Here is a 16,016-nt window from a genome sequence, read left to right on the forward strand (position 1 = left end):
CGGCAGCATACAGCACACTCTGATCCACCTCAGATATGTGAGAGACCAAGAGGAATAAAATGCTTCCTGACAGAGTAAGCCTTTCTTGCACTTCAAGGGTTGGTGAGCTTGTCCTACCATACCACTGAACTTGACCTGGGGTAGGCAAGAAGCACTTACAGCAGTGGCACAGCCACTGTGCCAACTGTGTGCTTCAGCTGCCACCCCTGTAACCAAGGATGGTGATCCTGCTTTCTGCAGGAGGGGGGAAGTTGCTGGAACTAGATGATTTCACATCAGAATTCTCCTGCAGACTAATGAGACAGAACTGTTTATCTGCAGCATCTCAGGGATTCTCAGCAGCCGCGTTTGAAATGCCTTGGTGAAACATGCTGGGATTAGTATCAAATTTATATGACAGATGTGTCTCAGTCATGAAACAGGACACGCTGCCTCAGTCTGCTCTGTACTCCTGCCAGACAAGTCTGGCTTTGCCCCAGCTGCACTGACACAAGCATCAGTGCCAGGAGGGCCCGTGTTCTGCTGCCATTGTGCTCTCAGTGCTACACCACAGTGCTGGCTTAGCTAACAGGGTCTGCATGTAGCCCTTGCCTGCTCCTGAGGCTCAGAAATTCCCTCAGGGCACAGGCCTGCACAGAGACCGGGCCGTGAAGCTTCCAGCATGTGTCCTGTGCCCCCTTCCATTTCTGAAATGTCATTGATGAGCAAGGGCCTGTTTGGTGACATTTCAAGTGATGCCTTAAGTTTTAGCTTTTATATTTTTCAGATTCTGTGCTGCTTCAGTGTGTAACTCTGAGCTTCATATTATGTGTTAGCAAGTTCTCTTCACAAGGTAAGCATACAATCCTTTTCCAGCTTGTCCAAGGACAGCTGTTACAAGCTCCAGGCCCAAAAAGTATAAACAACAGTGAATTGAAAAGAGAAAAACAAGGAGGATAGAACTTCATAAGCTAAAGCCATAATTGCACATTTAACTCCAATATAGAAATGGACCAGAATTTATAAAAGTGTGAGACCTTGTGACTGGTCATACATTTTGTGACCACTTTCAGTTCATCTTGGGTGTGGCCTGGCCAGGCTCTTGTGCTGTCCAAGGTGTATCCATTTAAGGCCTTTTAATAAATCTCTACTTTATTCTTTAACTCTGTCTAGCCTCTGTTCTAGGTCAGCTTCCTCAAGGCATCACAAGTACTGCAGAATGACAAAATTCAGAAGTTTAGGACGTGTTTTGTTAAAAAGTCATGCACAGAGGAGCTGGTCAATTCAGAGACTGCTGTGATTAACACAAGTCAAGTACGAGAATCACAAGAAATATAAAGATTTCTGGAAGAAACTGTTCCTTAAAAGGCTGGGCACACCAGTAGGGCTATGCAATTTACTGGCAGTGCCTGTTCCCAGAAAGAAACCTTGACAAGTTAAAGACTACTGAAAGACTAAATTACCAATGGTAAATAAACTATGACCTTTCTGAATTTGCTTTATGTAAACTTAAAAGCTAGAGCCAACATCTTCCTCCCCTATTCTCAATACCTGCACAAGGGAAGGACATGAATAACTGCTTTTCTTGGCTGTACTGTGTCAACCTAAAGCATATATGAAGTGACAGGTTTTGCTGAGAGCAGCTGCAGTTCTCAGAAGCGTGCAATGCACACAAATTACACAAATTCCGTTTCATTGCTACATGCCTCATCAGCAAACCCTCTAACTTTGGGATTTTTTAGTTCCTGTTAATATTATCTGTCACAGCAGCAGCAAGTGAAAATGTGCATCTTCATAACTTCTCCAGGTGCTACCAGGAACAGCAGGGACTCAGCCACCCATTTGTTTCACTAAGAAGCAGAGCAGCAACTGGGGGAGGGGAGGTGGCTCAAAGAATCTAAACAAGAATCTAAACAAGCTTCTGAAGAAATTGCCAGAGCAAGCAAAAAAAGAAAAAAAGTACTTTGCTGTGCTAGGATGAAGGAAACAAGATGACTTTTGTCAGCTGCAGCATTAGGTTTTCACAACACAGAATGGGATGGGGTTTATGTAACAAGAAAGAATTTATCACTGCAGATGAAAGTTTAACTCCATCCTAAGTCTTGGGTGACACTGAAGAGCCAGAGCTGTACAAGTAACATTGGGCAAAAACCTGTTCCAAAAGCCTGAATTTTGCCTACCCCTCCAAAAATTAACCAGGAAAACCACTTCCACTGGTATGGGAAAGACAGGGAAAAGACTCCCAATTGGGTCTCATGAAAATGTGACATACTAGATAGAGAAGAGGACTTCCTCTCAAGACTAGATGAAGAACAAGCACTGAAAGAATGTGCTTAGGTGTACAAAACCAGGAGAACTCCAAATGAGAAGCCAATTTTCAAAGCTTGTCTCAAACACACCTTACTGCAGCCTGATTTGCAATGAAGGAAATACATACTTGCCCTAAACTGCTCAGAAACAAGGTAATACACTTGTCTGAATGTTCACCCAATGTTCATTAAATGACAGCTATTTCACAGCTTAGGAAGTGCTAACCCATCTGTCCAAGGACAAAGAAGCTGTCCCTGTCAGAGTCAAGGTGCAGACAGTCTTGGATTCAATCCCTAGAAAAAAATCTAGAAGTCTTCTAGGTCCAACAGGAGAGGGATACAGGCTCAAGCAATATCTGAATAACAGCAAAGTTTGGTTTGCAGAAGGCAGCTTTGATAATGTTAAAGATGAAGGTACAACTAACCAGCTTCACAGACAAGTTGGCAAAGTTCCCCAAGCACATCATGTCCCTCCAAGCAAACATGCCCAAGTTTCCCCACCCTACCTGCATCTCTCTCAGGAGCACAGTCCTGGGTAGGGGAGGATTCGTGTCTCTGGGCCACCTTGGCCCCGCTCCTCAGCACCTTCTCCAGCATCCCCCGGCCCTCCCGCAGCCGCTCCACCGATGTCGGCACCATCCTGCAACCAAAGCAGGCACAGCTGAGCAGGGAGCAACAGCCCCAGTGCACAGGGGATCACAGACCACCAGATATACAGGTGGATGAGCAACAAACTTCCCAACTGCTTCTGCCGTGTAAAAAACCTCCAGTGGGATTTCAGACTGCAGGTCCCTGCTATCATGATGCCTCTGCCCTCAGAACACCAAGGCTTTAATCAAAAACATGGTATGAGCATCCAGTTCAGTAAATCACCTGGTTACAGAAAAATTATTTTGAGATTCAAATCTTTTTTTTGAAAATCCTGGTATTGGCTTAAGATGAACTGCAGTTATTTTGCATAATTACATTCATTCAAACTAAGCAGAGGCAAACTCAATACCTTTATGATAATACAGTTCCAAGACAATATAGTTGGATATTGCAATATTCCAGAGCAGAGCTTGCTGGGCCATTTTGCCCACTAATGCCACTTTGTCCTGTTAATTTTGTAGTGTGAAAACTCTCCACTCAAGATAAATGCTAGATATTGTTGCATTTTATAAGTGTCTTGTCTAAGGGTGACAAAGAGCTGAAGTGGCTTTCCTAAAACCAAACTGTTGAAGAAAAACAAGAGCTACAGACAAACCTCAGGCCCCTGGGTCAACATTCCATCTACCATGCACAGAACCATCCAAATCTCTTTGGAAATGTGTCCTTTAACCTAGAGACAGCATCACCATGACTAGGGATTTTACAATGTGTTTACTCTGGACACTGGTGAATTTGTGCCTTAAAAATGCCTGAAGTTAAATATTTAGGTTATATTAAATGCATTGCATATGATGGAAGCATGCATATTAGCTGGATATTGACTGATTTCTGTATTTTATTTTTGTTAAGATGTATTGAAAACTGTGCTTTCCATTAGGGTTTTTTTAGTATTTTGTTTGCTTGGAGACTTGTTTTCTGCAAGGCTGGCTTTACTGTGCAGCAGCACATCTGTTTACATTGTGATGGCTTTATCCTGGCAACTGAAATAGACAAACCATTGTGGTTTTCTTTTTTTTTTTAAATGAAAGCTATTCTCAATTATTGCAGAATTCAGCAAAAATCTGGAAGATTCTACACATTAAGGCATGGAATTTTAGTTCCCACCAATTTCTTCTGTTCCTAATATTATTGTGAATGTCTGGAAATGTATCTGATATATAAGAATAGGGAGTGAAAGACGAAACTGGGTCACTTTACCTCAGTAACAGGTTCTAATATATTTTTAAAAGTAGAAAGTAAGTGTACGTTTGTCAGCCATGCCCATTAAAACACAGAAACCCAAGGATTTTAAAGGCAGCAAATCTGCTTAATCCCACTTCAAAACCTATCAGCATGGTTTCAACTTTATATCCAGTGTGCCATAACAATAGGAACTTTATACCCACACAATACTTACTCCTGAAACCATGTGGGAAACTGAAGCCAGAGCAGGACCTGCTGAGGGAGCAGCAGATGAAGCTCAGAGAACACAAAAGATGGTACTAAAGCAAGAATGCCACACTGACACCTCACCCTGAACTATTTTAGTTCATTCAGCTGGTTGGCTTTTTTCCTACTCTTTTATAGGCAGAAGGAAGTAGCACAGGAGGAGAACAACATAGGCTATTGCCACTTTTACAGAATATTTGAAAATAAAATAATGATGATAAACTAATCCTTAGCAGACTGCCTCAGCTGTGGCCAGTCCCAATATCTGGCAGAAGGTCCTCTGGTAGACAAAAAACTGTCAGAGAGGTAAAAGACAAATTGTTTCCATTAAACTCTGCTTGAAAAGTGATGGAAAAAGGAAGGAAACAGATCTATTACTCCTCCAAATTCACCCAAGTGCTTTCAACACAAACCTCATACTTCTCATTGCCCTCAGCACTGCTTTGAATTTCTCCTCATGCCAACCCCCTGCCATTACCCGAGCAGTGACCCAGCCATGTATGTGGAGATCAGCATGAGAAAAGGGGCTGTGTGTCTGTGTGTGCCTTTCTGCTGCTGGTGCACAACCAGAACCTCACTCCAGGGCAGCAGAGCCAGCGCAGATCCAGTCAGCAGAACCTCCCAGCCATCACTGGCACCATAATGCCACACTTGGCAATTCAGTGCACTGCTTCATGTTCTGGATCATGGTCAAAATATTTGAAGACTTTCCCTTTATCAAACCTTCTCAGGGTAACCATGATAAAGGTGGTTTGTCCATGCCTTTGGCATGCCAGCAACCAGAGTCTGGTAAATTAGCAAAGCTGGAGCTGTTGCACAGTCCCTGCTTCTCAAGTGCAAAGCTACAGAGGCCTGTGAGCTTTCCTTCACAACAGGAGTGGACTTGGTATCACTCATGTCCAAGAAGAGTGAAGGTTCAGCCAAAAAAGACCTGCATTAGACTTTCATTACCTGGGCAAGACCTTACAACCCAAGACCTCAAAATGGAACTTGTGGAAGAGCAACAGCTGCTTAAGTTTGTACCTTTCAATACAGCTTTTTGATACCTAAACCAACAACTGAAAGACAGGCTGAGAAGAGTGCTGGTATCCTTCACAGCTGTTTAGCAATTATGAAAGAGAACAATACCAAGAGACCCAAATGAATCCATCTCACTGCACATATTGTTATGGAAATGCCCCCTGGGGACTTTGGTCCTTCCCTTAGGGGAATCTCAGGCTTGCTTGGAAGGGTAACACTCACCACCTACTGCTGATGCTGTCCTGGGATTTACTGAGCGATGATGAGGAGCTACAGCCCCTCGAGTCTGGTGGGCTGACGTCCTCAATGTGAGGCAGGGAGGGATGAGAAGGGGAGAAGCCGCTTTGTGGGGAGGACGGAGTTCGTGCTGCGGAGCCCGAGGGGCCGTTCCCGTCCGCGTCAGCCCCGGAGGCGCCGCTGCCCTGCCGGGTGGGCGTCCCCGCGCCGCGGCCGCCATCGCCGCCCTCCCTGGCCTCCTGCTTCCGCTTGCGGTACTCGAGCAGCGACACCTGGGGAGGAAACACCGCCATGGGCCAGGGAACAGAGCACCAGGGTATGGGGGGGAAACACCGCCATGGGCCAGGGAACAGGGCACCAGGGCATGGGGAGGAAACACCACCATGGGCCAGGGACACAGAGCATCAGGACACGGGGAGGAACAGGCCCACACACTGTCCAAAAACATCTTCTGGGTCTGCAGGTAAAACTTGAAAAGGCATATTGGGATTACCAACTCTTGGTGGATGTGGAGATGCTCCAGAAAAGAGCTAAGTGGTACAAATTCAGAGTGTCATGATCACCCTCCTTTTACTTTTTATGACCAATATATCAGTAGAAACATTCAGCTCGTTGGCTTCTCTAACCACCTGGATATTCACATTACTTCAGGAGATGTAATTTAAGCAACAAGCTTCTATAACCTCCCTCCTCTCAAAACCCTCCATACAGTCTCTCTGGTTCACGACATTATGTAATTCTTTTCAATATCTGTATTGAAATATATTTTTTTTCAATATCACCAAAACAGGTAATGAGCCTTCTTCACAAAACTGATATCTTCAGTGCCCAGCTCATCTGCCCTAGTTCAGCCACATTAATACTAAAAGCTTGGTGAAGCCTTGCACAGAATTTTAACTTGCTTAGAACAGGCTCCTGCTATGGAGGCATTGCAAACTTCAGCCCTACCACCAAAACAAACTGCTTGTAGCCAAGGTAGAATGTGTTTTGGGCAAAGCAGTCTCAGATTTATCAAAGACACCAACCAAAGATAAAGCAGCCTTGGAACACGAGGTCAGCAGAACCAAAAAGAAACAAATATTTCCAGCTGGGCATTTACCTTTCAGCCTGCCTTCCCTCAAAGTTATTATAAGGAAAGGAGCCATAAAGGACTCACAGAAGGCAGTTCTGCTGACGAATTTATCAGCTATGACTCAATGCCCGTACAGAAGGCTTTATGATGCTAAAATATTGAACAAGTTATTTCTAAAAGTAACTCAACATATGAAAGTTTTAAGTTAAATGTAATTTTAAAAGAAAAACAAAGAAAAAATTCAAGAGACTCCAGAAATGGAAAAGAAATAAGATATTCCATCCAGCTGGACCCTTATACAAGTTATCTCAGTTACCACACTTGCCATAAAAAAAATTCCAAGCACAGGAAAAGGCACTGATAATTTGTCCCATGAGTACCCAATTTTATCACAGCACTACCTTGACTTAACATTTTACCTCAGTTTTAGTCCCATGAGAGTCACTGGGCTGCTGTAAGAAACCAGTATGTATTTGGTTTTGTTAAACTATATTCCTGTGTTTTTAGTTTCAAAGAGCTAAAATTTAAATAACCTTCATCTTACTTTGGTTGCAATGTTATGGAAATGTTCTAATATGTTCTAGTAAACAGCCCATGTTTTCTTTTGAAACATTAGACTCTCTTTCCCAGTAAGAACCCTTTTCATCCTGACAAATAACACCTTCACCAGCTGTACAGCTGCACTGTGTTATTGCTTTGGGTCTTGTCTCAGTTTAACAACTGTTAATGAAAGCTGCCAGCATCCTGCTCTTTTTTCTGTGATCCCAGAAGAGGTATTTGCACCGTGGTGTCTTTTTTTCCACTTCTCATATCAAAATCTTGCCTTAAGGGTAGCTCTCCCTCTTGTAACTGTTTTCACCCAGGCATTGGATGCCTGGATAACTTGCCCAGACTCCCTGTTCTGCCTGTCTTTGCAGTAATCTGAGTGGGAACAGTAAACCCCACGGCAATGTAAGGATTTCTTTTACAGGAGTACTTGCCTTCTTCCTTTGTGGTGGATTCTGGGGAGCAGCTCTGGTGCCTTCAGCAGCCCTCTCGCTGCAGGGGGACATGGACCCATGTGCTGTCTCTTTGAGCAGCCCTGACTCGTGTCTGCTGAAATACCCTTCTGCAGGAGAGCTGCAGCACCCTGCATCCGAATTCAAGGGCTTCCTGTCTGCCAGAGGAGGAGAGCCCCGCAGCGGCCCGTCCACGCGGGGCATAGCGTTCAGTGGGGAGAAGGCATACATTAAATTAAACTCTGTCCGAAAAGCCTGATCAGAGCTTCGTAGCAGCATCTGTGCTTCCCCACTTTTCCCTGGGAAGTTCATCTCTGAAGTAGAGTTTATGGAGGATTGTGGAGCCACGTCAGAGGATGCAAAGCTGAGCAGCGACGGCCGTTCCTGGCAGGTGTTTGCACTGGAATCCAGGTGGGCACCCTTGGAATCCAGCTCGGATCGGAGGCAGACCTGGGAAATCCGAGAAGGATACAGGAGGGGGGTGGGCAGTCAGGAAAAAGGTCAGGCAAGGGTAGGGAGAGAAATTTAAGTCAGAAAACCTTCTGTACAATGCTAGCTTCCCTTTTCCCTGTTCCTTTCTAAATACCCCTTTGGTTCTTTCCTGCACTGCTGTACTCATTCCACAGGGGAATGACTGACACTAAACAATGATCAGTTCAGCTGTCCAATACAGGATGCCCCCTCCCCTTCAGCAGTCTCTCTGCAGCAACAGGATAAAGCTCAACACTATCCCCAGGCAGTTAATGAATTAAACTCAGCATTTTCAACTGTCTCATACAGAGCAGTAGCCAGGAGAGAATAGAACAGACCTGATGTCCTTCTGCTATTTTATTAGCCAAGTCCTTGCCTGTCCCAAGTCAGCCACTACTAACTTCCTAACAATAAAATATCCAGGACCTCTAAGCCATTTGTTTTCACTTATTGTGAACTTTGGAAATCTCTAACAATAGTACATTCATTTAATTTTTACTGCATTTTTACGTTTCACAGTTTCCAACAAAACCACAATGGCATCATCTTTGTGCTGTCAGAGTTTGTGGAGCACTAGGCAATAACACAACAGTATATTCATTTATCTACTTAAAGTGCCAAAAACCCTCCAGGGCAGCAGAATAATCATCTCCTTCACCACATTAATATGTCAGGATCTCAAACAATGAGTACAACTGACAAGATTTCATCCTCTTTGCAGGACTACAGTGCAGAGAGAAAAACACAGCAGCACCAGGCACCAGCTCTGCCCTCCTGCTGTTGCTGAGAACATCTCCCTGCTGTATTACAGCTCCCAGTAATCCACCACCTTGGAGATGAGCACGAATTTTCTACTATGAAACATTCACTGAGCAAGGCATTCATCTCATCTTTTACAACACGTCAGGCTAAGCAAAATACTACATTTTACCATCTCCTCAACGATTTCAGTCTGCAAGTGAGTAGGTGGTAAGTCAAGGCTGAAGAGAACAGGTCAGGTGTGTACCACTGTGTGCTTGTAAGTCAAAAATAGTGGTGAATGCTTTCCCTTCACCAGCAGTCATTTGGCCACTACTCAGTAAATTTCACAGACCACTCATGGGCTGGGCTGAGCCTGAAATTGGTGATGGCAATTCCAGGATCCCCAAATCTCTTGCCTGCACCTCAGAAGCTGAGACACACTGAGTCTTTGCACCGTCTGATTCCCACCAGGGTCAACAAATGAATTGAATTCCAGTCTTCAATTTGTTTGTTTTGTTGTGATAACCCTGAAAACTCTCCTCAGCCTTACTGTGACTAAAGCTCCACCCTTATTCCCAGTGCCTGCACACTCCTCCCTCCCCTCCCAGCAGGCTCCCAGAACTACCTCAGGTGACATGGACTCGGGCCTATGCGCAGGGGAGCTCTCGGGGGAGGACACGTTCTAGAGGAGGGAAAAGCATCTAGTTATTCATCTACTTCAAAAGTCAGGAGGCAATTACAATGTACAAAAGCACACAGGTTAGCAATGGCTATTCTAAACAACTGGCCCCAGCCTGGACAGAATCATGGCTGGCTAAGTAGTTGCTAAAGCTTCCTGGAAGCACAGACAGGGCTGGGTTACTGCATCTCATGATGCAACTCAGCACCCAAACCAGAGCACATGAATGTTAAGAAAAGCAGCAGCTACCTCTATATTTCTGGTGCTGTCAGATAGACTTTGCACCATGAAGTATAGAGAAAGACTCTTATGGTTTTCAGTATGAGAATATGGGAGAGAAGAAAAGCCTGGTTTAGCCCAGAAAGTAAACTAAGATCCCCCAAAGACTAAGATGACCTTTCATAGACATGTACTATAAAACAAACATGTCTCTTTCAATCCACTGTGGGCCACCTTTCAGCTCAAGTCAAGAGAAGAGGTGTGAGCAGCCAGCTTTATGAAATGTTGTATTATCTGGGCACCTGTATCACTGAAGGCAGTGTATGCATGAGACAGCACTGTTAAGGGCTCTTCCCAAGCACTTCCCTTTCCATGCTACTGAACAGGCCTAAAATAGAATCAGAGAGGCAGGATTCCCAGAGCTGTGCTGCTATCAGAGAAATATAGCAGGAGTCACTGTTTTCTGCAAAGCAGAAAACTGAGGAATCTCAGAAATTTCTTAACAAAAAGTTCTGACAAACTCCACAAAAAAAGCAGAAGCACCATGCTTTTGGCCACTCTTATGAATATGGAGGGGACAAGCATTCTCTAAATTGGTTCCACTCTAAAAACATCACAAAATTGAGTCTGAAAAATCTCAGTCTGTAAAACCAAAGAATATAGTGGAAGACGATGTGAAGTAACACTACCATACTCTGGGTTACTGAAAGCTGTTTGAGGAAAGAGGAACCAAGGATGCTTTACAGCCTCTGAGAAATGGAATACTTGTACTCTTTGGAAGTGGCAGGGTGAAAACCCCATTGGCAAAGAGATCTGAAGTGGGGGAGATAGAAAAAAAAGATAAGACTAATGTTACTGATAGCTACAGAGTGAGGGGAGGCTGGGCTGTAGCAAAGTTTGACATTTCACAGAGCAGGAGATCTGTCCAGAAATGAAGTAGAAGAGGAAGGCAGCGGTGCTCTTGAAGTGAGACTGTGATGCTGCTCAGGAACACACACTCAAAAAGGAAGCTCCTAGTGCCAGCTCTGCTGCAGATATTGCTGGTTTGTTTTGGCACCCCCAGTCCCGGGCGGATTTACCTCAAACTGTAGTGGAGTATTGCAGCGGCTGGCAGCCAGAGAGGGGATGGGGGAGAACATGACGCCGTAGCCATTGCGAGTCTCCTCCTCGCCGGGCAGCGACGAGCAGGGCGTGGCCAGCTGAGGGCTCGCTGTGCCGGCCACCGGAGGCACCGGAGGGACGGGAGGCGGGGGCGTGACAGGGGACAGCGGCCGCAGCAGCTTCTTCACGTTCTGCTCCATCAAGTAGCGAGACTTCCATTTCTTCAGGGGACTCAGCAAGTCTGAAACACAAACTGAGCTGAGGACACGGCTGACCCACTGAACATGAGCACATCCCCCTACTCCCAGCCCAAATGAAGTCTTCAATGCAACTACAAAAGACTCCCAGAAATGAAGTACCTCTGAGTTACTTCTATTCCATGTCTAGAGACTGGTAACAGAACAATACATCATCAGGAACATGCACTGAACAAGGAAAGCAAATATTTCAACTAGAAGCAAGCACAAGAGGGAGCTAGGGGAAATGAAGACATGAAAGGTTAAAAAGAGGAGAGAATAGAGGAGAGAGGTCACAGGACATATTGTGATTCTTACAAACAAATCAGAGACAGCTCAGTTTTCATTACCTGAACCTAACAGTTCTCTATATGCTACATGAATACAGCCCAAGCACATTTCCACTTCCACTAAGGATTAAAGCCTTTGCCTCAGGCCTACCTCTCTTCAAAATAATAATATTTTTTGATGCTTAGTTTAAAAAAAAAACCAAAACCAAATCACCAGTAAATTCCACAGGGTAGGTCTTGCTTGAGAGGTACATTTATTGGTTCTGGCATTCTGTTTATTTCCTATTCATCTCACCTTTCAATAATCAAATTTGTATTATTTGTGTGATGTGTAGCTTCCTGTCTGTCATCCTTGGAAAACTGATCCCTGACTGGGCTGAGCTGCACTCTCTTTCTCTGTAAATTCAGACACAATATTTAACCATTCTGTTGCTTTACTCAGAGATTTTAGCTTCTCCATCCTTGAGACTTACTTAGCAATTTGTTTATTGCACACATGCCTGTAAGACTTTGCTACACCTTCCCACAGTCAGCAAATATTTAGCTGACCTAACAGCACCTTGCTGAAAAGAGATGATCCTGGGCTCTCTTCCCTCTAACCCCTCCCTTCCATTGTTGAAGACATCCCAGAGCACTGAGATTGATAATGCAATGTTAAGTGATTATCTTCTGACAAGAAAATACTGAGAAACTTCACAAATGCTCAAGTTAGAATAAATCTGCAGAAATTTGAATGAACAGCAAAGCCACATTCTCACCTACCCATAAGCTGTGCCATTGGGCCGCAGGCCACGTTAAATGTCCCTTGTACAGCTCCCTTTGGTGCTCAGCACCTTCCCCAGTCTGACTGCAGTGCCCATGCTGCCCTGATGATGCTGAGCACTCACCTGTGTCATCCTTGCAGATGCTGGAGGAGCTGCTGTTGTCATTGCTTTGGTATAGACACTGGGTCCTGTTCTCTTGCGGAGCTGCTGAGCTCTGAGTCATCCCCTCTTCCAGGGCCTGCTTGATCCAGCGCTGAAACAGAACGAGACTGCATAAACGTGAAACTCCTCGGGTGCTTTCTCTGCAGTCCTGCAGGATGCACTGAACTCCCACACTGCAGTGGAGCAGGGCAGGCTGCTCACAAGCCTGGAGTACCTCGCTGGTGTGTGCCTGGGTGGGAGCACTGAGCCCACCACTGCTGTGCTGGGGCTGTGCCCCTCCTGACACGGGCTCTGTGAGCAGCAATCAGCACCAGTAACAGAGATAACTAAAGAGCAAATTATAAATATAAAAATGCTGGATGGTGGCACCTAAATCTATTAAAACAATAGTCATTTAAAAGAAAAGGGACACAAATATAATGAACTATGTACAACCACTGATTTTTGCAAAAAAGCTCTTTCCTGCCAAGGAGAGCAAATTTGAGCAAAAAAAAAAATCTGACTAAAATGCAAGCAGCAGTTTTCAAGGAGCATAAACCAAGAAAAGAATGATAAAAGCAAATAGTTTCTTCAGCTACTAATAAAAAAGGTAAGTCACAGCAGTCTTCTGAACATGGACAATTAAGAATGTTTCTCACACAAATGAACATGAACTGAAGCCTCAGCAAATCAGCTGCTGCAGTGGGTATGGTAGCGCTGTATCTTGATACAAACTGACTCCTGATGGCAGGCAGGAATCTTTGCTTATTCTACTGTAAAGGTATCTGCCACAACATAGGGGAAAACACTCAGGTGATCCAGTGAAATGACAGCAAACTGCAGAAAAAAATCAAACAGCAATTTTCATTTGTGTAGTTTAGCCAGGGGGATCACTGTATCCAGACTCCTCTTGTCCTAGAGAGGTTTAAAATTGTACTTTTACCTTTCAGGAATCCACAGTTCATCTGCATGCCAGCAATGTGTATCCTATTAGAGATACACATGTGTCTTATGACTCCTCAAAGCTATGGTGAAAGTACATCACACACTCAGTGGCCACAATCCTCAAAGTGAAAACTTCAAAGCGAGGATGAAGAGCAGGTGACAGGATCTATTCTGATGGCCTTCACTACCGTACAGCAGACACTTCTTCTCTGGTCAAATGGAGCTCAAGGCTTTCCACTGTGGCCGCCAGCAAAAGGGAGAAGTGGCAGCCAGTCTGGAGCACCTCTACCTCAAAGGTGGCATCTGATCTGCCAGCCAAGTCACTGCACAGGGTGTGAGTTACGTGAGAGCAGCTTACAGTTCAGTTTCCTTGCGAGGTTCAGACACTGCCATGCTTTGGATGCAAACTGACATCATCAGCTGGGTTTTTTGGCACAGTTCTCAGTAGTTTAAGGATGAGGCCTGCTGACAATCCAAGAAAATATGTGATCTATTTCAACAGCCTTAATAAATCAACCTCCTTGGCTGAGTAGTCAAAAGTAGACAAGACACAGATCAGGTCTTGAGAGAGCAAATCATCAAGTTCTGGGCCATTTCTAGACCTCAGCTGGCTGAAAAGAAGGTGTTCCCTGAGAGTTTTCTAAGCATTCCTGAACATAAGAAGCAGATTTCTAAATCTCCAGACCATTAAATCATAAAACCACCAAATACTAAAAATAATCTTCCAAGAAAAAGCCAGGGATCGCCTATGAAATGGATGATACCTCTCACAAGAATAGCTAACAATTATTTACATTCAAAAAGTAGCAATCTAACAAATTATTTCTGCAACATCTGTTCTGGACACAGCAACTTTCAATGCTTTAATAACTATTTAATTGAATAGGTACTATATTTAAGTTTTCAGATTATGAAACAAGAATGCTGGATGACACCATTAATAATTTCTCTACTAAATTGGGAAATGGATAGGGAAAACCATGACACAGCTTAGCAGAGTCTAGAACAATCACTTCTACAATTACAGGCTACCAAACCAATGAGTTGTTCTAACAACATACAAAATCACAAACTGAACATGAGTTTAAATTAACCTGCCAAAGAAAACTCAGTCATACTGGGATGCACAAACTGGGTACAGGTGAGAAGACACAAAGCAACTTTTCTGTTTTGAAAATGTCCCAGCTGCAACACAACAACCAGTTTTGGACACAACTTCACAGAAGGTGTGGACTAAACAGAAGTCACCAATAGTGAGACCAGTCCACTCCCTGTCCAGATGTGAGAATTAACATTTGACTAGAAAAGAGTCGAAGGCAGCAACAGATTGGAAGACTTGTTCCATGACAATAGTTTTCCCTCAATTTTGAGCTTGCTGGACAGTTGTACAGCAGCTGCACCAAGCACAGAACTCCAAATAACTGTCAGCTTTGCGCTGGATATTTCTCTCTTCCCTGGGGCTCAAAGACACTGTTAAGGTTCAAAAGAAGCTCAAACCTTGCAGCTCTCAGCTTAAAGATGCATGAGGAGGTTGCCCAGGCACACAGAAACAGACAAGGTGTTGTCATACCTCTACATATGAACCATGAAGAGCTTTACCTATGAAGGAAATACTGAAGACACTGTTAGGGCATGACAACAAATTGGCTGAAGGTGGAAAACAGTAAAGTCCAAAGATTCTCTCTGGAAAAATACCCTCAAACAAAGGAAGGCAAAGAAACCAGGACATGGTACCTGAAAGCCACCAAGACAGGGAGAGAAGAAAAGATTTCTGTATAATTGTCCTCAGGTAATCACACAGGAACTGGAAAGTCTCTGAGCAAAACCAGCAGGCAACAGGAAAGATGGATTCCAATACAAATCTGACTGAGTGAACTACCCTGCCTTCCCTGCAGATGAGTAAATACTGGCATTTACTGGTCATCTCTGGAGGAACTAAATCCTTAGCTGGGCCTGGTTCAAGAATCTGCTGTAGATAGGCAGTCTGTGATGCCAAACAAAGAGCTGTGGGCTTGTTCTTGTGAACAGGCAAACTCAAAGCTTTAAACCACAAAGGCTCTCCGAAGAAAATGAATCTTAACCGAGGCACTGGATTCTGGAGCTCCTCTGCAACACTGTCCTATCCCCACAATGCCAACCATCCTCTGACTGTGAAAGTAGAAATATTAAACTTTCTGAGGGAAGCAATCAACACTCTGAATTGTGTATGCTGGATAATAAACAGCCACTGCAGATCTGAAAGTACATGTTTCTAAAAGGGCAGTCACAGAACAGTTGTTCTACCACGGCAAAATGCAAGGATGAAAACTGAACTCTGGCAAGGAGGTCAGCAGTCATAGCCTGGACACTGCATCAACACCTCAGCTCAGTGGGAATACACAGAAATAAACTCCAAAAGGACACAACAGCTTTACAAGAGGGCCAGTGAGATGAGCACACACCGTGTAAAGGTAAGACACGAGCAAACATACCTTCTTACAGGAGCTGTAAATACCATCCAGCAGGAAGGGCCTTCGACGTCTCTCAGGGTTGAAAGGTGAACCAAAGCGAATGTAGTGTTTGGGTGTGGTACAAATCAGTGGGGAGTGCACCAGACCTGGCAACATATTGAGGGTGGTTGCCAAAACTGTTGGGTCTGTAGTAATGCGCAGAGGACACTCAATTGGACACTCCTGCTTTTCTGCCTTGTCGTTCAGCCACTCAGTAACCAGGTACTGAAGGAGGAAACACATAGG

The 16,016-nt window shown here is 44.3% G+C and overlaps 1 protein-coding gene across 3 annotated transcripts in view; it reads right to left on the reverse strand.

Annotated features, from left to right (window-relative positions):
* Positions 1-16,016, reverse strand: part of SETD5 (SET domain containing 5) — a 67,931-nt gene that overhangs the window by 5,765 nt on the left and 46,150 nt on the right. For all 3 annotated transcript variants that reach the window (XM_074550546.1, XM_074550545.1, XM_074550547.1), the window contains 7 exons: positions 15,753-15,995; positions 12,319-12,448; positions 10,884-11,146; positions 9,532-9,588; positions 7,677-8,144; positions 5,610-5,896; positions 2,795-2,928 (listed from right to left, as the gene is read on the reverse strand). In XM_074550546.1, coding sequence (XP_074406647.1) covers positions 2,795-2,928; positions 5,610-5,896; positions 7,677-8,144; positions 9,532-9,588; positions 10,884-11,146; positions 12,319-12,448; positions 15,753-15,995 — 1,582 coding nt within the window. The remainder of the gene's footprint in view (positions 1-2,794; positions 2,929-5,609; positions 5,897-7,676; positions 8,145-9,531; positions 9,589-10,883; positions 11,147-12,318; positions 12,449-15,752; positions 15,996-16,016) is intronic.

Source organism: Zonotrichia albicollis, chromosome 12 (genome assembly GCF_047830755.1).
Source record: "Zonotrichia albicollis isolate bZonAlb1 chromosome 12, bZonAlb1.hap1, whole genome shotgun sequence".
Lineage (NCBI taxonomy): Eukaryota > Metazoa > Chordata > Aves > Passeriformes > Passerellidae > Zonotrichia > Zonotrichia albicollis.